Source organism: Glandiceps talaboti, chromosome 12, assembly GCF_964340395.1.
Source record: "Glandiceps talaboti chromosome 12, keGlaTala1.1, whole genome shotgun sequence".
Classification (NCBI taxonomy): domain Eukaryota; kingdom Metazoa; phylum Hemichordata; class Enteropneusta; family Spengelidae; genus Glandiceps; species Glandiceps talaboti.
Genome location: NC_135560.1, coordinates 4,213,565 through 4,226,640, shown reverse-complemented (window position 1 = coordinate 4,226,640; position 13,076 = coordinate 4,213,565). Strand labels below are relative to the sequence as shown.

Below are 13,076 nucleotides of genomic sequence, written 5' to 3'. Positions count from 1 at the left end.
AGATGGCATCTAAGTGTAAAGTATTTGTGAGTGGAAAACCTTTCCACAATTTTCCTTTCCAGTTTTAAACCCTACAATATTAGGACAGGCTAGAAGTACTGAAAAAATCAAAGTGTACCCTATATAGTACTTGTGAAGTTAGCATAAATGCACAGCTAGAAATCCACAGGTATATAACAAGACATGCCTGTAACAGGCCCTGTGTACATCCTGTAACAGAGAACTTGAAACAAGTGCTTGTACAGGGTCTGTAAATTTGGTAAGATTTCATAACTGTATTCACAGATCTGTAACATGTCTGTTGGTACACACATGTATATCCTGTGTGTAATTTCTGACTGTGTATATACATTGCTGTGATCACATGACTGAAACAGGGATGTACCCAGAGATGTGTATCCAGAGATGTACATTGTATGCACAAGTTTTATTATCATCATTTGAATGTGTACACACTATTTTAATACTTTTCTTGATGTTCAATTATTTCTGTACAATTATGTTATACTGGTGACTGTGTTGATAAAACATACCTACACAAAGTATTTAAACTTGCACTACATATCGTGAAGTTTTAATTCATTCTGATATTCAAAAATACATTTTACACATCACATGTTTAAGGCTGAGAATTAAAGTTGGGTTAAAAAATTAGCTTACTTCCAAAAATATTTTATATTTCAAGAATTTAAGCCGTACAGTTAGAAAATGCATAGTTGTAGATCATATGTTCTTCAAACGCACAATTTCCTTTTAAAGTCCAAGTTATTTATCTCAGACTCTCCATTCTTTATATTCCTTCATACATTTATAGAATTAGACTGCCAAATTTTTACAGTGTTAATTGTCCTTTCAGCAGAATAACAGCATTCCCAGCGATATCAACACGACCATTGTCTTTCACATCAACCCACAAGTCACCTCCACGTTTTGAAGCTTGGCGAGCTGTGGAGGAGAACAAAATCCAATTAATCTCAGAAAGCTGGTGAATGCACACTTTAATAAACATTTTGTAAACTTTATTGTATATATTGATGTCACCTGTGGAAATTAAACAGAAAATATTCAAATAAAAGGATTTAAGTCAACCACATTGGGAACCAAGATGTTGTTCTTTTACATCAAAGCCATAAAATATTCAACATTATTTGTATTTCAGCTTACACATGGTAATATGGGTCTAGACACTTGTATGATAGTTTTTGAGGTATGAGTGATTTATACAACAAATATGGCTGCCATTCAGTCTAATTTGAATATGTTGTCAACTTGTGAAACAAAGTGATGTGCATGTGGCTTCTACATGTATGGTAAATGTGTGTCACCATTGCGTTGGGTTTGACTGTGTATATGTACAGACAGATACACACGCATAGACTGTGTATGTACAGACAGATACACACACATGGACTTTGTATGTACAGACAGATACAAACACATGGACTGTGTATGTACAGACACACATGGACTGTGTATGTACAGACACACATGGACTGTGTATGTATGTGCAGACAGATACACACACATGGACTTTGTATGTACAGATAGATACACATGTATAGACTGTGTATGTACAGACACACATGGACTGTGTATATACAGACAGATACACACGCATGGACTATGTATGTACAGACAGATACATGTACACCACCCAAGCTGTATCATTCAAGAACAGAAGTTTGTTGTTTCTATAGTAATCTTATGGTGACATTGTTTAAAATGAAAAGTTTTTCTCCTACCATACAGGCTTGTCTTCTTCAACTCTTTTGACCAATAACTTGCCAACACTGCATGGGCTGAACCTGATGGTATTAAACAAATTAAACCAAAATTAGTTGAGGAATAACAATAGATTTATGTCAACAGTACTAGAACAATTTATTCACTCTGAAAATAATTATATTCACTCTCAATATAGCCCCAGTAGCCGTAACTGAAAGTATCTCTTTCCTAATTTTGTTATATTCTTCACCTTTTAACTGTTTTCTTTGTTGATGCCTAGTGGTCAAACCCGATCAACATTCTTTCATGTTTATTTACACATGGACATCAAGCTAGTGTATACAAGACTATCAGTGACCATCAGAAAGGTCATTTTGCTAATTGGAAGGATTTATCCATTCCCTTGTGATGACACAGAGTAGGGAAAAAGCTAAAATTTACAGCTACAAGGGGTTTAATATCTATTATCTAAATTTCTACAATGTTGTAATTTTATCTTGAAGTTCATATTTTTCCAGGAATTAATTGATTCACCTCGTCATGCACCATGCATAATTGGATTGCATTTATGTGTGAAACATTTTATAAACCGAGCCTCTTGCATCATACAACTAAATTCATTGTGTGTTTTTTTTACCTTGAAATTGTTTGACTCTAGAAGAAATCATAATTCATATCATAATTATGTCATTTACTACTATTTTAAAAGAAGCTTCGAAATTCTGATTTAAATGATTTAATACAAGTGTTGATGTTAGATTGAATCATAGACCCAGTTCTATTTTTGGGTCTGTGATTGTAAGAAATTTCAAATTCAATTCCATACACATAATTGTGCATGTAACTCATTACAGTCAAACATTTCTGAAAAAATAAGTCTGAACACTCTGAATTTCAACAACAAATTGAGAAGTGAAAAACTTATGAAATTTATGATAGTCATGATGCTTCCACACTCCCACTCAAAACTGAGCCTAATCATGGGGTATTCTGACATGTAGCATTTATCATAGATAGCAATAATATCGTCCATGCATAAAAGACTGCTGACAGTCCATCTGCCTGGCATGATAGTGGAAGATGTTTAATAGTAATTGGGGGTTAGTAATTGGATGCAATTACATTATGTTTATATACAATATATTTGTATCTACTTTTAGAATGATGACCAAGTAACAGTAACGCATGCATACACTTGGGGCTTGTATGAATTAACTAGTAAATGAGCTGCACGAATTGAGTACATTTTGTAAATCAGTTTCAAAGTTTGTCCGGTGTGCTGAGTGATTGGTCTTTAACCAATGAGGACTCACCATAAAAGGGGATTGGACTAAAGTATATGACCTGGTCAACATTGTCAATGTAATTAATTAATGTAAACAGAAAATTTAGCAAAGCATGTGTGACTGTAAGAATGTCTAATCTGGCCAGAGCCACCAATTGTTGCACAAAATAACACTAAAACTGTGTAAACTATCGTTTAAAGTAATGCCACCATCTTGTCATAAAATGGAACCTAACTATAACTGTTATAATTATAATATGGAATTCTGTCAGTTTTCATGTGTTGGTGCATAGACCTTGGGTGGAGGGTCTATGGGTGGAGGGTCTATGGTTGGTGAATTTAATATAACTAATGCTACCTGTAATATATGATATGACCAAAATATATAACTACAAAAAATATATTTTGTTGTAATTTTCTGTGTTGCATTATGGTTTTAAAACCAATACCTGTTACTGGGTCCTCTGGCAATCCACACCAAGGACTGAAAACACGCGATAAACAATCATAACTTGGTTGGTTTGTGCTTTCACTACTCCCCTTAAGTGTAAGGATCACATCAGCAAAGTATTGTTCTTCCCGGTCCAAGTCATACATAGTATCTGTGTTTGGGCAGTGTGATTCTAAAACTTCTCTAGAATTAATGAATAAAGTGAACTCAGTGGGAACATCATCATCATTACAAATTGATCTACATCATGATCAGTTAACCTACCAATCATGGTATATTTTGCTTGTGTAACAATTATTTTTTAGTACATTCCAATTGTGAATCTGCTCTGAAGTAGAATTATTACTGAATTTTCTGTTACTGATTGTCCAAAATTGACCTTCCCATTTCCCCAGGGCCTTACTTTTACACATATCAGACACAGTGTATGTGCTATATATAAGATTCTTACTCATAATGCACTTTTGTAGACATTATAAAGTAGCCCTTGATCTATCCAACAATCTAAGCATTTGTTTGTCCACTGCTCATAAATCATTGAAATGTTCGGTGACCTAGCTAGTTTCTTAAAATTTGCATAATTATGCACTCCATTGTATTGAAATATTGCGTGCTTGTCTCATATTTCAGTCATATGTGTGCAAACGTATACAGCATATTAATACATGTCAAGACCATGGACTAGATTAGTTTCAAGAGAACTATGTGGTCCCACCAGAATATTTTCTTATTAATGATATTTTCTTTTTGTATTGTTATTATCTTGTGTTTCTGTTGAATTCAATTCAATATTATTTCATATACTGAAAGTGTGGCATCAATTTTAGGGCTGTTGGTAAGACTAAATGGATAATGACTTGCAAAGACAATCAGCTAAATTTAAATTGTCTTTATTTCTCTACATTTTACTGATTATTTTTAGTAATTCTTCATTGTAAACTGAATTAAGACCTACATACTCTATATCCTACAAGTTACAATTTATCTACAAATAACATGACATACAACAGGCAATTTTAAGTTTCATTTTAAAATTTCTTAACTAAAAGGGAATTCGAACAATTACATGTAATGGCAAAGTTGATTTTATTTTAGCTGCATTTCTCTATGCTTATGGAACTGAAAAATGTCATTTCACAAACCCTATGTGAGTCATATGATCTCTCTAGAATTGAGGCTTAAATTTGGCATGTCTGGCTTTAAAGACACCCTCTGTACATGGCAGCATGTACATAGCATATCATTTAGCTCTTGTTCACAACATTTAGATTATCCAACAATTCATAAATTCAGAGCAGAATTACCAATTGGAAATACAAACTACAAACAGACAAACCTGTTACAGGATCCTCAGTGATACCATTCCATGGACTAAAGAATCGTGACATGAAGTCATAAACCTCTCCCGAGTCATCAACTCCATTATTTTCCTGACTACCTTTGACTGCGGCAATCATATATAGGACATGTTTTCCATCCACATCACATGTATGCATGGCTTTGAAATCAGGCTTGAAAGATTCAAAGTCAGATCTGTAATTTTCCAAATATTAATATCCTAGATGGAGTTGCACACAGAGGTGGTGAGAATCATAGTACTAATAACGAGGCTATTAATTCTTTCTTTTAAGCTCCTTCATTTGAACTGTCAATTTACACTTATCTATATTTATCCTGTATAGCTACATTTGAAGAAAATTTGAAGTGTTTAATAATCACCTATAAATCATATCATTCAGTGTTTTCAATGAATGATGAATCAAATCTATGGTCTATATGGATTGAATGAATGATGAATCAAATCTATGGTTTAGTGAACTACTTGGTTTGAATGAATGATGAATCAAATCTATGGTCTACATGGTTTGAATGAATGATAAATCAAATCTATGGTCTAGTGAACTACATGGTTTGAATGAATGATGAATCAAATCTATCTAAAATGTAAATACAGATTTAGACATGACATTAATCTGTACAAGAAATTATGGTTTCCTTTTAGAAAGAAAACCAGTACACAAAGGGAAGACATTAAGGCAGATCCATACATACACCACAGCTATTTAATATAACTTTAGCCTCCATATAATATTCAAATTATTAGACTTTTTTGAAAATTTACTCTTCTCTTGCTAATTTTGATCTGATATCATATTTTGATATGACTGACCAAATCATAAATCTAATTTAACTGAGAATTAGCCTGTCAAGAGGGCACTTTGATTTGTCCTCCATACTAGAAACATGACATATTTGTAATTAACTTAGGGAGTTATTTGTATGTAGTTTCAGTGTGAAGATTGCATATTATGATAAGGCTTGGGTGTTGAGGTTAGAGCAAGTGCTATAGGCTTAAGGTCTTAGGCTCCATAACAGAATAAAAGCACCTTGATTGCCCATTAAACTACAGGTACCCAACAATTTGCATCAGGAATATGATCAAGCATAACAATTAAATTGCATTGTATCTGACAGTCAAGAGACTAATGTTTGATTTGACTGATAATTTGTCATGAAACAAGTCATATCTTGAGGGGAAAAAACATATTTAAGGGAATTAATAATTCAGAATTTCAGAGCAGAATTCCTTATTAGAATTACTAAATAAATAAGATATTACAAACAAACAAACAACATGTACCACAAACAGGATCCCCAGGTACACCATTCTATGGACTAAAGAATCGTAACAAGAAGTCATAAACTTCTCCTGAGTCATTAATTCCATCATTTTCCTTGCTACCTTTGACTAAAACGATCAAATAATGGACAAGTTTTCCATCTGGATCAGAGTTATGCATGACTTTGATATCAGGCTCAAAAGACTGTAGGTCAGATCTGTTAATATCATAGATAAGTCATGCATCAGTGTCATGATACGAAATGCATCAGTGGTATAACATGATATGCATAAACGACGTTGACAGTTTACATGGTAGAAATATAATCAATACTAAGATGGAGTAATATGCATGTATATGTAGATGTTTGTACAGACAGTGTATTTTATTTTGAACAGAAAGAATATCAATTTTTGACATGAAAGATATGATTTGACATGTAGCTGGATACTTGATATCATGTATTCATGACATACTGTATATGTCATGAAATGTGCTAACATTTGCCAAAATGTAAAATGCTTGATGTGGTATATTCAATTACAAATTTAACAATGATGTACAATGTTTGACATTACAAGATGTACAACTGTTTGATATTATGAAATGTACAACTGTTTGACATTATGAAATGTACAAATGTTTGATATGATGTACAAATGTCTGACATTATGAAATGTACAAATGTTTGACATTATGAAATGTACAAATGTTTGATATGATGTACAAATATGTCTGACATTATGAAATGTACAAATGTTTGACATTATGAAATGTACACGTTTGACATTTTATACTGTGTTTGACTGAGATATGTTCAACATGTACCAGTTATTAACACTACTTGTATCTCAATGTTCCATGTATAAATTAAATTAAATCACATTTGACATGAAGTACATGTATATCAATGCTTCACATGATAGTTCTCGTTCTCACCTTAATTTGATAACTTAACTTACCTTTTGATGGAATCATCTAATCTGATAATGAACGTTTTAGTTTCTTTTGAATACTGCAAATCTTGAACTGGCAGATCACCAACAGTAGCCTGTCAACAGTCACATGATAGTCACATGACATGATAGTACATGACATGATAGTCACATGTTGTACAATAAGTTTTCATTGGTTTATCAATAGTCACATGCTATAGATAAACCAATGAAATTTATTGTACAACAGAAATACTCAACAGTCACTGAACATGTAAACATTGTTGCTACGCATAACTAACTACTTTACATCTTTTTTTAAATAACTATACAGCTGGCCAAAATGGATATTTTGAACAGATATACAAATTAACCATATTGTCTTTAGGTGTTACATGATTAACTATGGGATATGTTGATACATTCTTATATCACCGTTATAACTCAATTAGAAGTTTATTCAGTAAACTTTAATATGACATTAATAACAACAAATTTTACCTAAACACCTACTCATGCTAATACACGACTTGTATTCCCTATGTACTGGTTTTGCTTTGAATAGACTGAGCCAATTATGCTTGCAATAGTTGACTATAAAAACTGGATGGTTGTGGAGACTGTGTAGAAATAGGTGATATATGCAATGAAGTCTATTGTATCAATGGAGTTTTAACACTTGGATGGTTAGTGTTGTAATTAATTAATTAACAATTCCTTGTCATTCTATAAAGTTTTAATAAATTTGGCATTTACTTAGTGATAACAGGAGTTGAAGTTGGGGAAATAATATCACTAATTAAATGTCAATAGTTTCCAAATATTCTGAGTTTTGTATGAAACACACAGTTTTCACTGTAATTTGCAAAACAGAATTAGTGATGGAATGTTAAAGTGGCTCAATTATCTGTGATATGTTCAATTGTTTTATGGAAAATAGACTAAATTTATCATTTTACTACTCAAAATATTTGCTATGTCAATCTCATTACCTTGATCATCTGTGCAAATGGTTCCACACTTCCATCCTGCGGAGAGAAAATATAAATTGATATTCTGTGAAAGTAATAATTCCTTGTCATTATAATTTTAAATCTTTAGAACTGGAAAGGTTCAGGACAACATTCTGATTGTATTTGTTCCTTCCCCTATCACAAACAATATTACTTATAATAGTTTTTACATTCTTTGTTCTTGTCTTGTTTTGATGAACTTACGCAAGTTTGTAGTCTGTGTTTGCCATATTAATTGTTTTGAGAAAAGCTGAATTACACAGTCAGTTCTCATCTCATACTAATTCTATGGATCATAATTGGGCTGTAGACAAGATGATTTTTCTCATGTGAAACGTGTCTTTCTGTTTCTAGGGAATTCAGTCTAAGTCATCTTCTAATAGATGATAAAGTTACAAATTGATGTAAAATTAAACACACCTGTTTATCAGTACCATAGAGTGGAAAGTCCAGACAGATACGGTCTCCCTGACGACAAGCAAACACATCTCCCCTCATCTTGGTTTGGAATGTAATCTTTTCTGATTGATTCCCTGGAATGGAAATGGAATGTCATTCTATAATTGATAACAAACAGAATAAATGTTTAATTGTAAATGGGGGGGGGGGGGGTCATGGTGGTGAGGGGGTGGGGAAGTGGGGTAGGGAGATTTCATGACTTCTACTGTAGATATTGATTACTTTTAATCATACACAATATAAACACATATGGGTGAACTTTAGATCAAAAGTATCCCATAATATAATTGTTTTACATAGATTTGTTTGTCATTGCTATCCAACCTTCTGTTTCTATCATCAAGTCTGGTTATTCTATCCAAGGAATAAAGAGTTTGTACAAGAGTCTCGATTACTCAATATTTGAAAGAATTTGGCCAGTTTGTCTAACAATTGTGTAATGACATTACTTTTGCAGGGAAATGCTCTCTTTCACTTATTTAATAACAATGACATATATTTAGTAAATGAAATCTAGTTTGTCTCAATAAAACTCAACTGAAAGGTTCCCAAAAAATTCTGATTAGCTTGTACCCTGTTACCAGAACAAATATTTGGTCAGCAAATTTTGATACAAACAAAATTCAATTCAAAAGGTTTCAAAACAATTCTCAAAAGATTTGGCACTGTTAACTGAGCAATCGTATATGGTCTGTAAATTCAAGATATTTATCTATGGCTTGGTTCTCTAAAATTTCATATGGGCTAAAAACCACTGAACAATTGTGACAAAGTACTCAATGAGGGCAATATAGATATACATTCCTCATAGCTATTTTTCAGACTTTTAAGTTTAATTTCATGACCAGATGCAACCACAGATCAGTACATATACATTCTCAATTTAAATAATGAAATGAATTCTCAATTTGTGCAAAAATCTAGAAACCCTTTATGGTACATATGGAATTATTCCAATGTTGTTGCTGTTATAATCAATATTATCTTTAATGTTTGAAATGCTGAATCCTGTCTGTTGTAGAGAGGTATTAAAACTTGTTTGTAATTTCTCCTCTCACCTACTACATGGAAGAGCACTGCTGCGGAAGCCACTGTAGCATGTCCACAAAGAGGAACTTCATTCGTTGGTGTGAACCATCTCAATTCAAACTTGGACGCTGAAAGATGTCAACATGAAATCTGAATCAGTACCTTATAAAAATAGCATGCTACAGTGTTCTTATCATTAGCATGTACTCAATCAAACAAGTATGTTTCCCTATCAATGTAGTGTGCTGCAGTGTTCTTATCATTAGCATGTACTCAATCAAACAAGTATGTTTCCCTATCAATGTAGTGCGTGCTGCAGTGTTCTTATCATTAGCATGTACTCAATCAAACAAGTATGTTTCCCCATCAATGTAGCGTGCTGCAGTGTTCTTATCATTAGCATGTACTCAATCAAACAAGTATGTTTCCCTATCAATGTAGTGCGTGCTGCAGGGTTCTTATCATTAGCATGTACTCAATCAAACAAGTATGTTTCCCTATCAATGTAGTGTGCTGCAGTGTTCTTATCATTAGCATGTACTCAATCAAACAAGTATGTTTCCCTATCAATGTAGTGTGCTGCAGTGTTCTTATCATTAGCATGTTCTCTTACTTAGTGTGCTTCCCTATCAATATGTTGCCGAAACGTAGACATGAATAACCCAGCTGTATCATTGGGATATTGTAGAGGTTGCAATGTGAATGCTTTAATCCTATGTGCTAAAAGGTTGCAATGGATTGTACATGTGTATGCTTCCCACGGAGTTGAGGAAGTATAAAGGGCTGTTGTGCCACTATAGATTTGTGCCAGGGGTAATAATTGTAAATGCTTTGAGCACAAAGTGGGAAAATGCTATATACAACTTTACTATTATCATTATTATTATTATTAATAAAAATAATTTGGTTGTGTAAGGACATGCTATATTTATTGAAGTTCCAACCTTATGAACCACGTGTTTAATGTGAAAACAATTTTAGTTATTTATCATGTCAAAGGTTGCACAGATATTGAGGGACTTTGACTTCCATAAATATAGTTCTTGAGGTGCGTTCTACACCAAATTGGTCGACAACCCTGTTCACAACTTCCATACTTTCTGTTGGCCACACCTTACCACTAATAACACTTTACAGAGTTTCATTGCTAAATACAAGCTTTGCAACTTAAAAACTTTTTATATTGTTGTTTAATACCACTGAGTAAACTTTAAACTATACAGTCATAAAAGTTTAGAATCTATGTTCATTCCTCAATGTCATTTTTGCTGACTAGATTTAAGTGTTGCAAGGGTACTCCTGATAACACATTTTAACTCCAACCGTTGCAGGTTCTTCATACATGGTTTGAAGAACTTCAATTTTGTTGTTAGAATAATTGCAAGTACATACTAAATCTCACCATTTAGGCATGTGTCTCCTTCATTGAGTGTTCTTATATATGCTGTCTCTGACAGGTTCATCTCAGCTGCAATCTTCTGTTTTAAATCATCACTTAAATCCTGTGTGATTTCAAAATACAGTATTATGGTTAAAAGCTCTTAACTTTAAAACCATACTGCCTTAAGTTTCCAAGTTCAATTTCACATAACAACCTTTCATGTTGTTCTTAGTGTACATTCTTGTATCACAGATTCAGAGAATGTAAAAATATATTTTCTCCCATCCGACAAATGTTACAAATACATGTACTTGTCTGTTTTACTGAAGTGATAACTTTAAGTGCTAATGCATGCATAACTGTCAGGTGAAAGTACATGTATCATAGATCAAAATACAGCCCCCCCCCCCCCCACACACACACATAAAAAGGTCATATTGGTTATGATATGAAAATTATAAAAGACCTGAAAGACCATCATATACATTACTGCATTTGAGTCAATAATTGGTCAAATTCAGATTCTGAAAGTGCAGCGAGCATGTTATGTTACTGATTGATCAACTGATCAGTCAATCAAGTACATGCTTGCTGCACCCTGTGCTTAAACAATCAAACATTGGAAGGTGCCCCTTTAAATGAATGAAATTCTAATTCATAGCTTTAACAATGAAAATTGGATTGCTTATTCATTGACATGAAAACTGAATCCTGTCACAACACTGCTGATGTTCATTCCTGACTCAACATGTTACCCAAAATTAAAATACGCTATTGGATGAATTCCATACAAATTATCTTATTGTCCCTTGCAGACAATGTCTCCATGAGGTGTGTTCACAAATGAGAGTGGCATATAGATAGGGGCTGATAGCTGGAAAAACAGCCACATAGCTACACTCTACAATGGTTTGCCAGATTCTTTTTTCAGTAATTAATGGGTTTTTTTATTACAATTTCTTTGCAACCAGTTCATTTCCATCTTGAAGCAACATCAATTGTGTTTTCTGACCATATATAGTGAGTCCAACAGGTGGACCTAATGTTAACAGTCCTTCCTACATGCACTGAGTGAATGTGTATGTGAAAGGGTGATTCGAAAGACCTGTGTAAAAGTTATTAGTCTATTTTAAAACCAATAGGATAACCAACATTTGAAGGAGTTAAAAAGTATAAAGCAAGAACGAGGAAAGATTCGTTGGAAATTGTAAATTTAATGCTGATATACGGGCAATGCGGCAGGCAATTGTACCTTTCCCCTATGGTTTATTGTTGTAAAACTCTATCCAAATTTGAACACAGTAGGACAAGCACAACTAGTATCTATTAAAGTTTCATGATCTGGCCACTCAAGTGTGCTTCAGGTATCAGTATTCTATGACTCTATGTTAGTTAGGTGAGTTTTGAGTGCATAGTCTGATTCCCCTTTAAAACCCTACATTCTTTTTGGGCACTTATTCGTATCATCACGTGATATTGGACATTAGTATTATAGAGCATTAGCATTATAGAGGTCATGGGTTATTGAATATATTAACATATATATATGCATACATGGTCCAACCCACGGCCATATATCATATCAATGGAATGTGAAGTCTGAAAATGACATAATAGCTAGACGTTCGGGCAAGACCTCACTGCGAACTCTGTTCGCTTATCGTATCGGAAGAAAGCCCGAACGTCCAGCAGCAAGACTACTGGACTACCGCTATGGCATGGTGGCGTTACATATACCTTTGTGTTTCGTTTCGGAGGCTTTATAGAAGGATAAAGTGATCATCACCATGCTTATTTTAGCGTTTATTGTGGCTGCTTAACGTCGTGGCTGCTTAACGTCGACAATCGTCCGTCGCCCCCCCCCCCCCCACACACACACATGCGTGAATAGTCAGAATACTTACCCCATTTTCTAGCAGGCATACAGCAGCTGGGTTTCCAGAGAAGGGTTTGCTTGTGAAAGCGTCTACTGTATACAGAGGAAGGACTTTAGAGGCCATGGCTAGTGGAGTGATTGTACCTGGATTGTACAGTACGAATGGAGAGCTGTGTGCGTTCTCGATCTCAAATGCAAATATACATGTAGATCAGGTGTTAAATCACGTGACTAGATGTCCCTTGTCACTCCAGGCAGGGGTGCGTTCGATCCTATCCGTCCCCGGGGCCGAGCCTCAGAG

General features: G+C 34.0%; 1 protein-coding gene across 2 annotated transcripts; it reads right to left on the bottom strand.

Annotated features, from left to right (window-relative positions):
• Positions 1–404: 404 nt before the first annotated feature.
• On the bottom strand, positions 405–13,039 carry LOC144443545 (phenazine biosynthesis-like domain-containing protein 1). 2 transcript variants are annotated; one of them, XM_078133070.1, is made up of 9 exons: positions 12,804–13,039; positions 10,921–11,020; positions 9,548–9,646; positions 8,451–8,563; positions 8,010–8,045; positions 7,045–7,133; positions 4,798–4,994; positions 1,743–1,805; positions 405–945 (listed from the first exon to the last, which is right to left on the bottom strand). In XM_078133070.1, exons 1-9 carry the CDS (start codon positions 12,897–12,899, stop codon positions 833–835), a joined length of 906 nt encoding a protein of 301 aa, XP_077989196.1. In that variant the 5' UTR covers positions 12,900–13,039; the 3' UTR covers positions 405–832. The 2 variants fall into 2 exon arrangements, with proteins under 2 accessions (XP_077989196.1, XP_077989198.1); XM_078133072.1 differs by lacking the exon at positions 4,798–4,994 and adding an exon at positions 3,460–3,644.
• Positions 13,040–13,076: the final 37 nt, after the last annotated feature.